The 16,710-nt window shown below is 41.0% G+C and overlaps 1 protein-coding gene across 10 annotated transcripts in view; it reads left to right on the forward strand.

Annotated features, from left to right (window-relative positions):
• Positions 1 to 16,710, forward strand: part of ARMC8 (armadillo repeat containing 8) — a 179,686-nt gene that overhangs the window by 109,243 nt on the left and 53,733 nt on the right. For all 10 annotated transcript variants that reach the window (XM_074964085.1, XM_074964088.1, XM_074964092.1 and 7 more), the window contains 2 exons: positions 6,855 to 6,930; positions 7,025 to 7,115. In XM_074964085.1, coding sequence (XP_074820186.1) covers positions 6,855 to 6,930; positions 7,025 to 7,115 — 167 coding nt within the window. The remainder of the gene's footprint in view (positions 1 to 6,854; positions 6,931 to 7,024; positions 7,116 to 16,710) is intronic.

Genomic DNA, 16,710 nt, shown 5'->3' on the forward strand with positions numbered 1-16,710 from the left:
ACTACAAGAAGGATGTGGAAAAATTGGAAAATGTCCAGCAGAGCGCAACAAAAATGATTAGGGGACTGGAACACATGACTTATGAGGAGAGGCTGAGGGAACTGGGATTGTTTAGGTCTGCGGAAGAGAAGAATGAGGGGGGATTTGATAGCTGGTTTCAACTACCTGAAAGGGGGTTACAAAGAGGATGGATCTAGACCGTTCTCAGTGGTAGCAGATGGCAGAACAAGGAGTAATGGTCTCACGTTGCAGCGGGGGAGGTTTAGGTTGGATATTAGGAAAAACTTTTTCACTAGGAGGTTGGTAAAACACTGGAATGCGTTACCTAGGGAGGTGGTGGAATCTCCTTCCTTAAAAATATCTAAGGTCAGGCTTGACAAAGCCCTGGCTGGGATGATTTAGTTGGGGATTGGTCCTGCTTTGAGCAGGGGGTTGGACTAGGTGACCTCCTGAGGTCCCTTCCAACCCTGATATTCTGTGATTCTGTGATATGGTATCTTTATAGGTAGAGTAGCAAAAGCAAATACCAAAAGCAACATGAAAACCCACCCAGTATACACTTACACAATATTATTTTTAATGTCATTGTATAATAGTAATGGTGGTAGTGCAGATAACAGTAATGATATATAATCTAGGGCTGTCAAGCGATTAAAAAAATTGTGATTAATCATGCTGTTAATAATACAATACCATTTATTTAACTATTTTTGAATTTTTTCTACATTTTCAAATATACTGATTTCATTTATGATACAGAATACAAAGTGTACCGTTCTCACTTTATATTTATTTAGATTCCAAATATTTGCACTGTAAAAAACAAAAAAATAGTATTTTTCAATTCACCTAATACCAGTACTGTAGTGCAATCACTTTATCATGAAAGTTGAACTTACAAATGTAGAACTAACTGCATTCAGAAATAAAACAATGTAAAACTTTAAAGCCTAAAGTCCACTCAGTCCTACTTCTTATTCAGCCAATAAGCTTTGCGAACAGGGGCCGCTAACAGGAAGTTTCGAGAGGGAGTTCTCCAGGTGAAGGAGGAGCAAATACGGGACCCTTGGTAAGTGGCTGTCTGTAGTGTGTGTTTGTGTTTGGGGGTTATGTGCTGTGTGCTGAGCGCGTGTGTGTGTGTTTGTTTGAAGGACCGTGTGCTGTGGCTGGCAGTTGGAAGCTGTGAGCTTCTAAACAAGGTTTGAAATCATAGAATCATAGAATATCAGGGTTGGAAGGGACCTCAGCAGGTCGTCTAGTCCAACCCCCTGCTCAAAGCAGGACCAATCCCCAACTAAATCTTGAAGCCTCTGTTCATTGGCTGAGCCTTAGGCAAGGGGCGGGGCTATCAAGGAGGCCAGGGCTTTATAAAGCAGTGAGCAAGCAACCAGGGAGTTTCGAGAGAGAGTTTGGAACCATATGGTGACTTGCCTGCCTGGTGTGAAGGTTGTGGATCTCTCGAGGCATCTAGATAGACTTAGGTGTAGGGCTGGGGAGGAGCCGGTGGTCGTGGTACATGTAGGTACCAATGACGTAGGGAAGGGTAGAAGAGACGTCCTGGAGGTCAAATTTAGGCTGCTAGGAAAGAGACTAAAATCCAGGATCTCGATGATGGCATTCTCAGAAATGCTACTGGTTCCATGTGCAGGGCCACTTAGGCAGGCAGAGCTGCAGCATCTCAATGCGTGGATGAGACGATGGTGTAGAGAGGAGGGGGTTAGATTTATTAGGAACTGGGGAAACCTTTGGGATAGGGGGAGCCTATACAGGAAGGATGGGCTCCACCTAAACCAAAGTGGATCCGGACTGCTGGCACTTAACATTAAAAAGGTTGCAAAGCAGTTTTTAAACTAAGAGATGGGGGAAAGCCGATTGCTGCAGAGGCGCATGTGGATCGGAGAGAGGCTTCTCTTAGAGGAGAATCTATTGCTAGAGATTCTCTAGGTTTTAGTCAGGAGGAGGGGGTGAAAGAGGACAAAGTATGGGCCAGATCAGACGAGAAACATTCACCTAAAGAATCTGACACATCAGAAAAGGGCAGACAAATAAACAGTGACAAGTTTTTAAAGTGCTTGTACACAAATGCTAGAAGTCTAAATAATAAGATGGGTGAAGTAGAGTGCCTAGTGTTAAAGGAGGATATTGATATAATAGACATCACAGAAACCTGGTGGAGTGAGGACAATCAATGGGACACAATCATTCCAGGGTACAAAATATATCGGAAGGACAGAAAAGGTCATGCCGGGGGGGAGGAGTGGCACTATATGTGAAAGAAAAAGTAGAATCAAATGAAATAAAAATCTTAAATGAATCCACATGTTCCATAGAATCTCTATGGATAGTAATTCCATGCTCTAATAACAGTAGGGATCTGTTATCAACCACCTGACCAGGACAGTGATAGTGACAATGAAATGCTAAGGAAGATTAGAGAGGCTATCAAAATAAAAAACTCAATAATAGTGGGGGATTTCAGTTATCCCCATATTGACTGGGTACATGTCACCTCAGGACGAAATGCAGACATGAAAATTTCACAATAGTTTAAATGACTGCTTCGTGGAGCAGCTGGTACAGGAACCACACGGGGAGAGGCAACTCTTGATCTAGTCCTGAGTGGAGCGCAGGATCTGGTCCAAGAGGTAACTATAACAGGACCGCTTGGAAATAGTGACCATAATATAATAACATTTAACATTGCTGTGGTGGGAAGAACACCTCAACAGCCCAACACTGTGGCATTTAATTTCAGAAAGGAGAACTATGCAAAAATGAGGAGGTTAGTTAAACAGAAATTAAAAGGTACAGTGACTAACGTGAAATCCCTGCAAGCTGCATGGACACTTTTCAAAGACACCATAATAGAGGCTCAACTTAAATGTATACACCAAATTAAAAAACACAATATAAGAACTAAAAAAGAGCCACAGTAGCTTAACAACCATGTTAAAGAAGCAGTGAGAGATAAAAAGGCATCTTTTAAAAAGTGGAAGTCAAATCCTAGTGAGGTAAATAGAAAGGAGCATAAACGCTGCCAAATTAAATGTAAAAATGTAATAAGAAAAGCCAAAAAGGAGTTTGAAGAACAGCTAGCCAAAAACTCAAAAGGTAATCACAAAATGTTTTTTAAGTACATCAGAAGCAGGAAGCCTGCTAAACAACCAGTGGGGCCCCTGGATGATCGAGATACAAAAGTAACACTTAAAGACGAGAAAGTCATTGCAGAGAAACTAAATGAATTCTTTGCTTCAGTCTTCACGGCTGAGGATGTTAGGGAGATTCCCAAACCTGAGCCGTCTTTTGTAGGTGACAAATCTGAGGAATTGTCACAGATTGAAGTGACACTAGAGGAGGTTTTGGAATTAATTGAGAAACTTAACAGTAACAAGTCATTGAGACGAGATGGCATTTACCCAAGAGTTTTGAAAGAACTCAAATGTGAAATTGCAGAACTATTAACTATGGTTTGTAACCTGTCCTTTAAATCAGCTACTGTACCCAGCGACTGGAAGATAGCTGATGTAACGCCAATATTTAAGAAGGGCTCTAGAGGTGATCCTGGCAATTATAGGCTGGTAAGTCTAATGTCAGTACCAGGCAAATTAGTTGAAAGAATAAAATTGTCAGACGCACAGAAGAACATAAATTGTTGCGCAAAAGTCAACATGGTTTCTGTAAAGGGAGATCATGTCTTACTAATCTATTAGAGTTCTTTGAGGGAGTCAACAAACATGTGGACAAGGGGGATCCAGTGGACATAGTGTACTTAGATTTCCAGAAAGCCTTTGACAAGATCCCTCACCAAAGGCTCTTACGCAAATTAAGTTGTCGTGGGATAAGAGGGTAGATCCTTTCATGGACTGAAAACTGGTTAAAAGACAGGAAACAAAGGGTAGGAATAAATGGTAAATTTTCAGAATGGAGAGGGGTAACTACTAGTGTTCCCCAACGGTCAGTCCTAGGACCAATCCTATTCAACCTATTCATAAATGATCTGGAGAAAGGGGTAAACAGCGAGGTGGCAAAGTTTGCAGATGACACTAAACTGCTCAAGATAGTTGAGACCAAAGCAGACTGTGAAGAACTTCAAAAGGATCTCACAAAACTAAGTGATTGGGCAACAAAATGGCAAATGAAATTTAATGTGGATAAATGTAAAGTAATGCACATTGGAAAAAATAACCCCAACTATACATACATTATGATGGGGGCTAATTTAGCTACAACTAATCAGGAGAAAGATCTTGGAGTCATCGTGGATAGTTCTCTGAAGACGTCCACACGTTATGCAGCGGCAGTCAAAAAAGCAAACGGGATGTGAGGAATCATTAAAAAAGAAATAGAGAATAAGACGGAGAATATCTATTGCCCTTATATAAATCCATGATACGCCCACATTTTGAATACTGCATACAGATGTGGTCCCCTCATCTCAAAAAAGATATACTGGCATTAGAAAAGGCTCAGAAAAGGGCAACTAAAATGATGAGGGGTTTGGAACGGGTCCCATATGAGGAGAGATTAAAGAGTCTAGGACTCTTCAGCTTGGAAAAGAGGAGACTAAGGGGGAATATGATAGAGATATATAAAATTATGAGTGGTGTGGAGAAAGTGAATAAGGAAAAGTTATTTATTTGGTCCCATAATATAAGAACTATGGGCCACCAAATGAAATTAATGGGTAGCAGGCTTAAAACAAATAAAAGGAAGTTCTTCTTCACTCAGCGCACAGTCAACCTGTGGAACTCCTTGCCTGAGGAGGTTGTGAAGGCTAGGACTATAACAGTGTTTAAAAGAGAACTGGATAAATTCATGGAGGTTAAGTCCATTAATGGCTATTAGCCAGGATGGGTAAGGAAGTGTGTCCCTAGCCTCTGTTTGTCAGAAGGTGGAGATGGATGGCAGGAGAGAGATCACTAGATCATTATCTATTAGGTTCACTCCCTCTGGGGCACCTGGCATTTGCCACTGTCGGTAGACAGGATACTGGGCTGGATGAACCTTTGGTCTGACCCAGTATGGCCGTTCTTATGTTCCATTGCTCAGAAATACAAGTTTAGTTACAATTTGCAGGAGATAATGCTTCCCTCTTCTTTTTACAATGTCACCTGAAAGTGAGAACAGGCGTTTGCGTTGCACTGTTGTAGCCAGCGTTGCAAGATATTTATGTGCCAGATGTGCTAAAGATTCATATGTGCCTTCATGCTTCAACCACCATTCCAGAGGCCATGCATCCATGCTGATGATGGGTTCTGCTCGATAATGATCCAAAGCAGAGTGGACTGACATGTTCATTTTCATCATCTGAGTCCGATGCTACCAGCAGAAGGTTGATTTTCTTTTTTGGTGGTTCGGGTTCTGTAGTTTCCGCATCGGAGTGTTGCTCTTTTAAGACTTCTGAAAGCATGCTCCACATCCTGTGCCGATCAGATTTTGGAAGGCACTTCAGATTCTTAAATCTTGGGTCGAGTGCTGTAGCTATCTCTAGAAATCTCATATTGGTACTTTCTTTGCGTTTTGTCAAATCTGCAGTGAACGTGTACTTAAAACGAACATGTGCTGGGTCATCATCCGAGACTGCTATAATATGAAATATATGGCAGAATGTGGATAAAACAGAACAGGAGACGTACAGTTCTCCCCCAAGCGGTTCAGTCACAAATTTAATTAACACATTATTTTTTTAACGAGCATCATCAGCATGAAAGCATGTCCTCTGGAAAGGTGGCCAAAGCATGAAGGGGCATACGAATGTTTAGCATATCAGGCACGTATATACTTGTAATGGCTGCTAAAAAAGTGCCAGGTGAATGCTTGTTCTCACTTTCAGATGACATTGTAAACAAGAAGCAGGCAGCGTTATCTCCTGTAAATTGTAACCAAACTTGTTTGTCTGAGTGATTGGCTGAATAAGAAGTAGGACTGAGTGGACTTTAGGCTCTAAAGTTTTACATTGTTTTATTTTTGAATGCAGTTATGTAACAAAAACAAATCTACATGTGTAAGTTACTCTTTCACAATAAAGAGATTGCACTACAGTACTTGTATGGGGTGAATTGAAAAATACTGTTTCTTTTGTTTATCATTTTTATAGTGCAAATATTTTAATAAAAATATAATGTGAGCACTGTACAATTTGTATTCTGTGTTCTAATAGAAATCAATATATTTGAAAATGTAGAAAAACATCGAAAATATTTAATAAATTTCAATTGGTATTCTATTGTTTAACAGTACGATTAATCGCGATTAATTTTTTTAATCAATAGTTTTTTTGAGTTAATCGCGTGAGTTACCTGAGATTAATCGACAGCCCTAATATAATTACAGCAGATTAGATAGCTTTAGTTGATTTTAATAGTGTAGATAAATTCAATTTATCTATGCACTGCTCTCAAAAATCCAGAAGGGATTTAGGAGTACACATCCTATTAACTTTTAGTCAGATTTATGCTCCTAACTCCTTTGGATGCTTCTGAAGCGCCCCCTCAAAGTATGCAGAGAGTATCATTGACTCTGTCATCCATGCCATTGGCAATAAGTCTTGCCAAGGTTTGCGCAGAGTTGACAGATGGCCTCTGCTCCTCCTGTTCCCACCCATCAGTAATCACTTCCCCCTGGATCTCACAAATATGCAAAATACAACATGCAGAGATAATATCCGATCTATCACAGAAGTGTTGAGCCATGCCCCCAGACACTTCCACCGGCCTCTCAGACACATCTGGATTTCATCATCCGCCAGTATTTCCAAAAGCCTAGTTAGCTTAAAATAGTGTAACACCGTGTGACTTATTTTGGGTTAATATTTGTGAAACATAAAGAAATGTAAATCCTATGTTTTTGTACAGGTTCGAATGCAAGCATTGAAATGCTTCTCAGTTCTAGCCTTTGAAAACCCCCAGGTATCAATGACTCTTGTAAATGGTAAGCTGAAAGCTTCAGTGGCTAATATGTTGTTCATTTTACAAATTAACTGAATTTGAATTATTTCCTGAATCCTCTTTTTCATTGTTTGCAGTTTTGGTTGATGGAGAATTATTACCACAGATTTTTGTGAAGATGTTACAAAGGGACAAGCCTATTGAAATGCAGCTCACATCAGCCAAATGGTAATCCTCAACAGGAGCTAGAGGGAGAGGGGCTGCAATGTAACCTAATGCTTAAAATTGCAACTCTTACGAATCTTCTTGTCATAAAATCCTAAGTGATAGAATTGGGTGAAATGTTAGTCTGTAGTCCATCTCCTTGCACTTATGCAAGATGAACTCTTGTACTCCTTTTAAAGTGTTGTTATTAAATAATAATTAGTATTTATATTATACTAGTACCCAAAGGTTCCCATTCAGGGTTAGGGGCTTCATTGTGTTGGACATGGTATAGATCTAGATAAGAGCTAATCCCTGCCCTGAAGGGTTTGCAGTCTGAAGTAATATTTACTTCTGAAGGCTTCTGGTGTTGCTGGAGACTCCTTGGAAATTATTCCATTGCTATTTAATATTACTGGTTAATTTAAGATGTTCATCTTTTTAGTTTCAGCCTCTTCCATCTTCCCTTACTGCCATTCCCATGATCGTGGCCCTGTGCACTCTGCAGCTCAATGGAACCAATTTTCATAGCAGTAATTGCTAAATTCTTTATCAATATTAATTTATTCTGCTTCCATAGCCTGTCCTTCCCATCCCTCCTCCCTTCACGTCCCACACAACTACGATTCATAGTTGGAAAATGTGTCTGATTATGTTTAACAGTGATTATTTTGGTGGGTGGGTTTTTTCACGGTGCTCTTCAGGCATCCAGGATCCGCTCCCTGGAACTGTCCTCCTGGGAGAACCTTCTTCCCTTTGTTGTGTTAATTTCTATGGAATAAATGTGCCCAGAGAATCAGAAGTGTTAATGTGTCCATGTTGCTGTACAACACTAAACAGTTTGGGGTTTTGAGTACAGAGACCTCACCCTGTTTAGTTCTGTGGCAAACACATTAGAAAATGTGTGCCAAAATTTGGAAATGTATTGAGTAGGATAAACAAGAGAAAAAGAATCAAAACAAGATATAAAGCATTTTGATATTGATATTGAACGGGTATGTAGAACAAATGTAATCAAAAACGTATCAAATCCCCGTTTTCAGAGAGGATGTTGGTTGGAGTCTTATTTTGTCAAGCAATCCTTCTCTTGGTGGGAAAGGAAAGGATTAGTTCTGTTGAATTCTAAGCTGTGAATGATAGGCACTCTTCCGGCCTTTGACAGAGCAAACAGATGCAAATGGGATAAGAGATAGGATAGTAAAGGTGGGGAAATATGTATTATTGTTGACTTTCTCAGGATACAGAGTGGCTGGGCAGTCACAGACAGATGCTCTGGGCTGGCAGTCAGGCCATAATAGCTGTTGCTCTGGACCCTGTCTCACATTTCTGACAGTAGAACATCATTTAGCTGGTCATTTCAGTCTCCTTCACCAATCCTCCTCAGGCCAACCAGAGCTCGATGGGATAGCTCATCTCATTGTGCTGGTGCCGTGCGGTGCAGTTGGTCTCAAGATCAGGTGAAAAGCTGAGAGAGAGAGATAGTGAGAGATGAAAAGGGAGGGGAAGACAGAGCAGGATCTCACATGTATCAGGTCTCTACTGGTGTGCCAAAGTCTGGGTGTCACAGTCATCCTTGAAACTCACAAATGAAGGAAAATCTCTGGAGTGAAGCGGAGACCTGTTGGGCTCCTCCAGGAGTTTTTCCCATTTGATTCCCCACCCTTCCCCTCCCACCCCTGGCCAAAGTTTCTCTTTTTTGAGGACCCCAAAAGGAGTGGTGGGCAGGACAGCACATTCCCTCATTACTTGTCTGCCAGTGAAGCCTAGTTTCTGACATCAGTTTTGGTCCATTAACTTCTAATTCCGTTTGCTTTTTGTTTACTAGGAACGATCTCAGCGTATTCCTTGGGTTGCTTTAGTAGACCTTTTTGTATGGAGTAGTCCAGGCTTTTTGTCTTTCCTTTGTGCATCAACATATCTTGTTATAGGTGATGGTAACATTTTACAGACTTTTATCCACTTTCCAATAATTCAGCCCACAATTAGGATAGGCCTGTTAGGCCTCAAGTATTACAGCACATCATGTGTGTCCCAGCGGGTAGCCAGCTTCAGCAATTCATCTCCTTGGCTCCCCTATCCCCTGCTTCTGTACTGATCTTCAGGTATCTCAGCTTGTCATCCTATGTGGTAGAAGCTAGACTCCAGGACTGGCTTCCTGAGCCACAGCTGCCTGGTTCCATGGAACAGTGCAGGGATCATGGACTGGAATCCAGTTAACTTCCCCTTGTGAGAAAAGCTGAAAAGCAAAGGGAGCGGCAGGCTGGTCCTGGCAGGGCAGGGGAGCAGAAAGCAAAACTCCAGGCACCTGGACACAGCAAATTCTATGACAAGAATTCTGAATTCTGTGGTATCTTGGAAAAATGCCAGATTCCAGAGTTGTGGAATTGTGGACTCAATGGGGTCTTTATTGAGATGCCACTATACTTCTCAAAATTACTGTTTGAGGCTGTGTGTGTTCAAGTTAATCTCCATATACACAAGGACTATAAACATATTTCTTTTTTTTTTAAAGCTCAGTTTTTGGAGTATAATTCCGTGGCAAGAACTGAATTTTGTTGTTTTTGAATGGTATAATATATGGGGCCTTGCCTGTAACATAGAATAGAATATCAGGGTTGGAAGGGACCTCAGGAGGTCATCTAGTCCAACCTCCTGCTCAAAGCAGGACCAATCCCCAATTTTTGCCCCAGATCTCTAAATGGCCCCCTCAAGGATTGAACTCACAACCCTGGGTTTAGCAGGCGAATACTCAAACCACTGAGCTATCCCTCCCCCCAAACCATCTTAAGTAATTTGTTTCTTCCTGTTATGTTGTCGTATTACTTTTTCTGGTACTGTTTCTTCTGGAGGTGCCCAATCTAATCTCCAGTAGTGAGGTTGAACAGCTATCAGAAATTACAAATATTTGTTCAGAATTGTAACAGTTTTGCCCACTTATTTCAGTATTTTGCCTTCATTAAAGGCATGTGAGAGAGGGAAATGGATGTACTTCAGATCAGTTAAAGCAGGCACCTCTGGAAAGGGGAGGAGCTCTGTCAAGTGTATCATACAAGTGCCTTGGGGGATGGGAGAGATCTGAGCACAGGATGTGTACATCTTTAGGCTGTGATATCTGTAGAGAGTAATGCTTGTGTTAAATGAAAAGGCTGCTCTATCTCCTGCTTGTTGTCTCTGTCCTCCCCTATGTTAATCAGCAAGGTTCTCCATCCCATGAGAGGTTCCCCCGAGACCTGCCCTCTCCTGGTGGTTTTATTTTTTGCCTTGTTTCCTACTCCATCCTCTTCTTATCTGAGATCTCTGTGTGATTGTCAGAACTCTGCAGTTTGTACTACACTCCGGGATCATTCACCCTTAGAGAGAGCACATTTACAGCATCTAGTTGAGTTATGTAGAAAACACCATGGAATGTGGGCACATTCTTGAAAAAAAGTTTTTTTTTAATGATGTAATTAACCTCAAGACCTGTTCTATATAAGTAATTCTTAGTGAGAAATTATATTTTGAGATAATTTCAGGGGAAACCTTACCTCCCCTGCAGCCTTTCATGGACATCTGTGGAGTAAGCAAGAATCTGAAAACCACTGTCATCTCATAAAGACAGATCAAATACTTCAAAGACCATTGTCATGGACTGACTGAATGCTTTTAAAAGCAGCCAGCAGTCTCCTGCAAACCCGATAGCAATAAATGTTAACTTCTGCTGCTGTTCTCAGGTGCTTCCAGTTTCCCGTTTAAGGTTATATTTTCCTAAATTTAAACACCAGAGACACCTTTTGAATTTTCCAAGGAACAAGTGTACATAAAAAATACAGTATTTGTAGAAAGTTTCAGAGTAGCAGCTGTGTTAGTTTGTATTCGCAAAAGGAAAAAGAGTACTTGTGGCACCTTAGCTACAGCTCACGAAAGCTTACGCTCAAATAAATTTGTTAGTCTCTAAGGTGCCACAAGTACTCCTTTCCTCTTGTAGCAAGAAATTCAAACTTTTACAAACAATTGTCTTGTATATTCTATATACATAGAATATTTAATAGAATAATTAATTAATAAATAATAATTAATATACATAAAATATGTATTAAATTCTACTAAAATTCCTATATTTCAATAAAACACTAAATTGTTCAGGCCTGTCTCCAGAAGTTGGTCCAATAAAAGATGTTACCACACCCACCTTGTCTCTCCGAAGCTTGAGTAACTGAGTATTGACTAGATGTTTTTCAGCATTGTAACAGCATGAGAGATTAATTATCTAAAGATTGATTAAAAGAATTTTTCTTGAATAAACGTAACTTTTAGTACAAGTATAAAACCAATTTTAGAAGATGCTGCTTTGTTTATTTGATTATATATATTGGGACTATGCAGTCCTGTTCAGTATAAAATATACAATTGTATAAGCAGAAGGACTCTTAGTTCTATGGAAACAACTATGCCAATTTGGCAAATTTCTACGATATCTTTGACTTTCACCAGTTCTGGAGATAAAATGTTCTATAGGAACATAGCAATTGCCATATTGGATTAAACCTATGGTTGCTCTAATCTCTTATTTGCTCTTTGACATTGGTCAATACTACAAGCTTTAAAAGAAGGTGCAAAGTACTGATATGCCCATGTGGGAAGATACTTCATGATCTCCAAGCAGTTAGTGGTTGGCTTGTGTTCTGAAACATGAATTTGTACCCCTTATAAATGTTTCCTGTTCATAATGTGGCTACTCTTATTATTCACGTCTAATCTTTTTATCTTAAAATCTTAGATATCTTCCTCCATTGCTAAAACGTCTTCAGCCTCCCAAGGAGCCTTGAAAACCTCCAGTCGGCAGTTTTTACTGCAGACACTATTAGTTTACATAATTCTTTAGATAATTCTTCTCTAGGTTACAGTGAGGTCCTGCCACCTTTCATCCACTTTGAGCAATTTAAAATTTCAGCCCACAGCTAGTTTGACAACATTGCCACATCTGTGATCAACTGTCACCACCACTGTTCTATTCCAGCACCCAGCTGATACAATCTTCTTTCTTCTCCTTGGCACCCTGTTGTCATCGGCTGTTTCAACACACAGCTCTTGACTATGTAGCATGGGCTAAATATCATTCTGGTGCCTCTAATGTCATCTAACTCATTATGACTGAGCAGATGGTTCATCCTGTGCTGGATTTCCCAGCTATCATCTTGTGTTCAATGATACTGGACTTTTCTTGCCTTGATTTTCTTACCGCATAGGATTCTCAGATTTGGTGAATCTCAACTCTCTGCTGATACACCTAATGATTTAGTTTAGATGAGCTGAGATTAACCAGGGTGCTTTTAATCTAGATCACTAGCAAGGTCTTTCAGTTTAGCATTAAGACTAGGTGTGCACTTGAACATTATTGATTTTGGGGTAGGTAGCTGGTAAAAGAGGTTAGCAATCCAACAGACTGGGGATAGTGGGTTGTTTTGGTATAGCTAGCAATCTTAAGTATTGGTCATTTTGATCTGGTCCACAACTTCCTAGTTATGTAGTAAGCATTGCTGGTGTACAGAGAATAGAGTGCTGAGAATACTTAGTGCTTTCTGTAGCAGATGGTGCAATGCACCTTGGGATGTTCTCCAGGTGAATCTGGAAAGTAATAGGACTGGTTTGTGTGGTAACACTATCAGGGAATTTCTATGTATGCAGCAAAGGAAGAGTGACAATTTAGTTGCAGTCTGTCATGGTGTAGGGGCCATGTTTAAACCATATTGTGTGTAACCAGGAGCAAACTCTGCAATGGAACCTGGATTCATATTCAGTAAACAATCTGTAGTGTAGACAGGCCCATAAAGACAAAAGCTTTCTATAAGGAAACCAGTTCAGCCTAAAATATATATTCTAGTTACAAAAGCTCTTGAGGAAGGTATGGGGGACACAAGCAGCCAAGAAGGCACTGATATGTGACACCAGAAGGTTCTTAGCAGCAGCGTGTAGCTTGCTCAATTTTATGGTAAAACCCTCTCCCAGGTGCTGGATCCAGCTCAGATAATGTACTTGTGGCCTATGTGGTATATTCAAGTTCTAAGCACTTTTTTAAAGTTTGTAGTCCTTATGTTCTCAGTTTTACAGACGTTTTTCCCAGTGTGAACTGAATGAAAACCATTCTACACAGGTATTATCTGTACTAAGTAAATATTGCAAATGTATTGCATCACCGTTTAACACCAGTTCAGTATGTTGTCAACAGTGATAGCCTAAGTGTTAACCGGACGCCTGCTGATGCCAATGTTGCTTAAACTGGCTCTGAGCAGATTAGATGACAAAGTGCTTAAAACACCAATGACATCCAGAAGCTGGTTTGTGCTGAGGCTCCCAACTTTGCTAATACTGGTGGATGTGAACCAGTGATGATAATGGTGGGAAACTTCTGCAAAACTTCCCTAGTATAGACAGTGCTACAGGCACCTCCAGTATCCCTGCTGCTGTTTCTTCTACTGTAGAGGTAAAAAGCAACAACATATGGACACTTAAAATGATTGCGGGCAGTTTCACTGTTGCTGTTCAACAGCTTTTGTGCCACTGACTGTTGGATGTTGCTGCAATGTGGGAAAGATAGGAGCAACAGCAGGGGTGGTCCTGATGATGTTTGTGGGAAGAGGAATTAAAACCATGCAGGGTTAATAGAGGGGAGTAATCCTACTGCCAACTATCCTTGCAGGAGTCTAGGGGGTATGGGGCTAGGGTAGAGTAGCTGGCACAGCCCACTCAGCAGTCAGTGGGATCTAGGGGGAGGGGTAGAGTAGCAAATATCCTCTGCCCTTACAGCAGCCAGAAGGCTCAGGAAGGGGGAGAGGAGCCAGCAAGTGACTTCTTCTTTTTCATAGCTAAGGGATATGGAGCTTCACATTTTTCAAACACTCACTAGCTATTCCCCACAAACAGGACCCAGGCACAGCACCCCATAAGAAATTCCTGTACCACCTCCCACTTGCCAGCAGAGGGGGCTGGGCTTATCACCAAATGCTATCTCTGGACCTTGCTGGTGGGGACCCCCAACCCCTTTGAGCTTGTGGGTTTAATCCTCGAGCTCGTAGTGTTTGGTGGATTTTTCGATCCAAGATAGTCTGTCTGATTCTTTGGATTGAGTGTCAGAGCAAGAGTGGACAGGCTTTCCATCTTCTCAGATGGAGTTCCGCATAGTTTTGCAAGTGGGAGTTCTCAGTGCACTGGGTGAAATGTGTTTAACTGTCTGGAAGAGGGACCTTTGGTCTCACAAATGGTGAAAGTCTGTGTGGAGCATCTGCATCCATTAGTGGTTACTGTTAATGGTTGTTAGCTGTCAATCCTTATATATGCTGTCATTTGGCTTTAAAAGTTGTTAACAACTTCACAAATTACGTTGTCTGTAACCTCCCATATTGGGGGAAAACCATTGAGAAGGTAGTGTTGATTCATCTCCCATAGCATTTGGAGTCCTCCACTTCCTGGGTCCCTACCCGACCATTTTATGCCTTGCAAGGCAAAAAAGCCTATGCAAATCTCATTGGTTGACCTCCTTTAGGCAAGGGTCAGAGACCAAGGGTCCATGCTGATGTTGTTAGATTTATCAGCTGCCCCCAGTATGGTTGGTTGGTTGAGAGTGCAATGGGCAATTTCTCTTAGGCTACCTCTTGGCTTGGAGCTGGGGGAGAGATTCCCAGTTCGTGTAGACATGCCCACACTAGTTCTCCATGGAACTAGCAGGCTAAAAATAGTGGGGTAGCATGGGCAGTGGCAAGTGGCGGCATGGGGAAGCTTCCCTGAACATGTACCCATGTGGGTTTGTACTTGGGGCGGCTAGCTTGTGCTGTCACTTGTCACTGCCTGTGCTACCCTGGTTATGCTGCTATGTATAGCACGCCAGCTTGAAGAGAGCTAGCATGAGTGTGTCTGCGCATTCTGGGAATCATACCCCTGGTTCCAATAGTAGACGTAGCCTTCAGAAGGATCTTGCATGGAGAATCACACAGGAGTCCTTTCTAACTTCCCCTTCTGTTCATTGCTTTTATGAGGTAAGAGGAGATAGTGAGCTGTTATGGCTTGCAATTTTCTCCATGTAAAAATGATACATCTGCATCTTTTTCATCAAATCTGGATTGGCCCTTTTCTTGCTTTCCAAATACCTGGCCATGATCAGGACCTGGACAAAAGTGGGCTGGTTGCCTTAGGCTCTTGCTTGGCGGGTCAGAGTTATGCTACCAGACTCAAGGAAGCATCTTAAGAAAATGTCAGGAGCTTTGTCTGTATTCTCAGCTTAACATGTACAACTGCCTGTTGTCATAGTGGTTTTCAGTGTATTTCTACAAGTCCAGCACAATGGGGGCCTGACTGGAACTTCTGGGCTCTGCTGTAATACAAATGATACCAGGGTTTTTCTGGATCTAAAATGGTTACTGGTTTCCCAGGTAGCAGCACTGACTGACTGACTACCCCATGCCTGTTAGCAGTCTGCAATTTTTATAATACATAGTCCTCCCATGAGTGCAGGGGACTGGACTAAATGACCTCTCGAGGTCCCTTCTAATCCTACGATTCTATGATAATGTAACTTCCATAGGTTTACCCTTCGAAAAATCTTTCTGTACCTTTGGTTACTCAGACTGACTGCCTTTCTTGCACTAAAGCATAGTGAGGCTAGTTTAAAGTGAAATACTGTTAAGTATGTCTGTACAGTATTGAACTAGTTTAACTAGATGTTTTAAAAATCACACTAAGTTAAACTGTTGCAGCTCTCCATGCAGACAAGTCCTAAATGGATTAGGAATTGCTTTAAACTAAACTGAAATAAGCCTCTCTTAAACCAAAATAAATATGTCCATACAGGAGTTTACATTAATTTAACTAAAACTGATTTAAGTTAAAACAGTGCAACTTCCTTGTGTAGACGAGTCCTAGCTGGGCCGAAGATGCAGCTATTTGAGAGACAGGCTATCTCCTTCTAACCAATCACAGAAATTACAAATGCGTGCAAACAACAAAAAACAAATCCTGTTGGTTTTGTGAGGTTGGTAATGTCAATCTCAGTGAAATATCCCTGCTGTGGGCCTCACCTCTGCTGATCGCAAGATCCCATCTGCTCGTTTTTAAGGGAGAGTTGTAACATGACCTCTTTAACTTAGCCTTTTCTTTATTGCAGGTTTTTAGCTAAGTGTATCATTTGTTGATGGGTGGCTTAGGGCAAGATCAAATCTATTACCTTTGTAGAAGTACTTGTTTTTAATTATGTACATGTAAGTGGTGCCAGATACCATGACAGTAAGTACTTGGATATCTATGACTTCCTAACCACCATCACTACTTACTCCTGAGTAGTTAACACAGACCTCAATAGACTGAGGGTTTTCTCCCTTTTTAACTTTAATTTTGACATGTAAATAATTTATTTTTGTTCTAATTTTGGCAAATTTCTTAAACTTATACATGATTTTTTAAATTTAAATGGATAGCTGGACCAAGCAGGAACTTGACATTTCCTGAGAGACCCCTCCAGCATCATTAGAAATGTAGAAGACATAGTAGCTCCTATTGCACCTTTCTTTTGAGACACTAGGGGATCCTCCAAGAAGCCTGAGATGACCTCCATCCCACCTAGGAAAATATCTTGGAATGTCTTTCAGAT

Source organism: Natator depressus, chromosome 9 (assembly GCF_965152275.1).
Source record: "Natator depressus isolate rNatDep1 chromosome 9, rNatDep2.hap1, whole genome shotgun sequence".
NCBI lineage: Eukaryota > Metazoa > Chordata > Testudines > Cheloniidae > Natator > Natator depressus.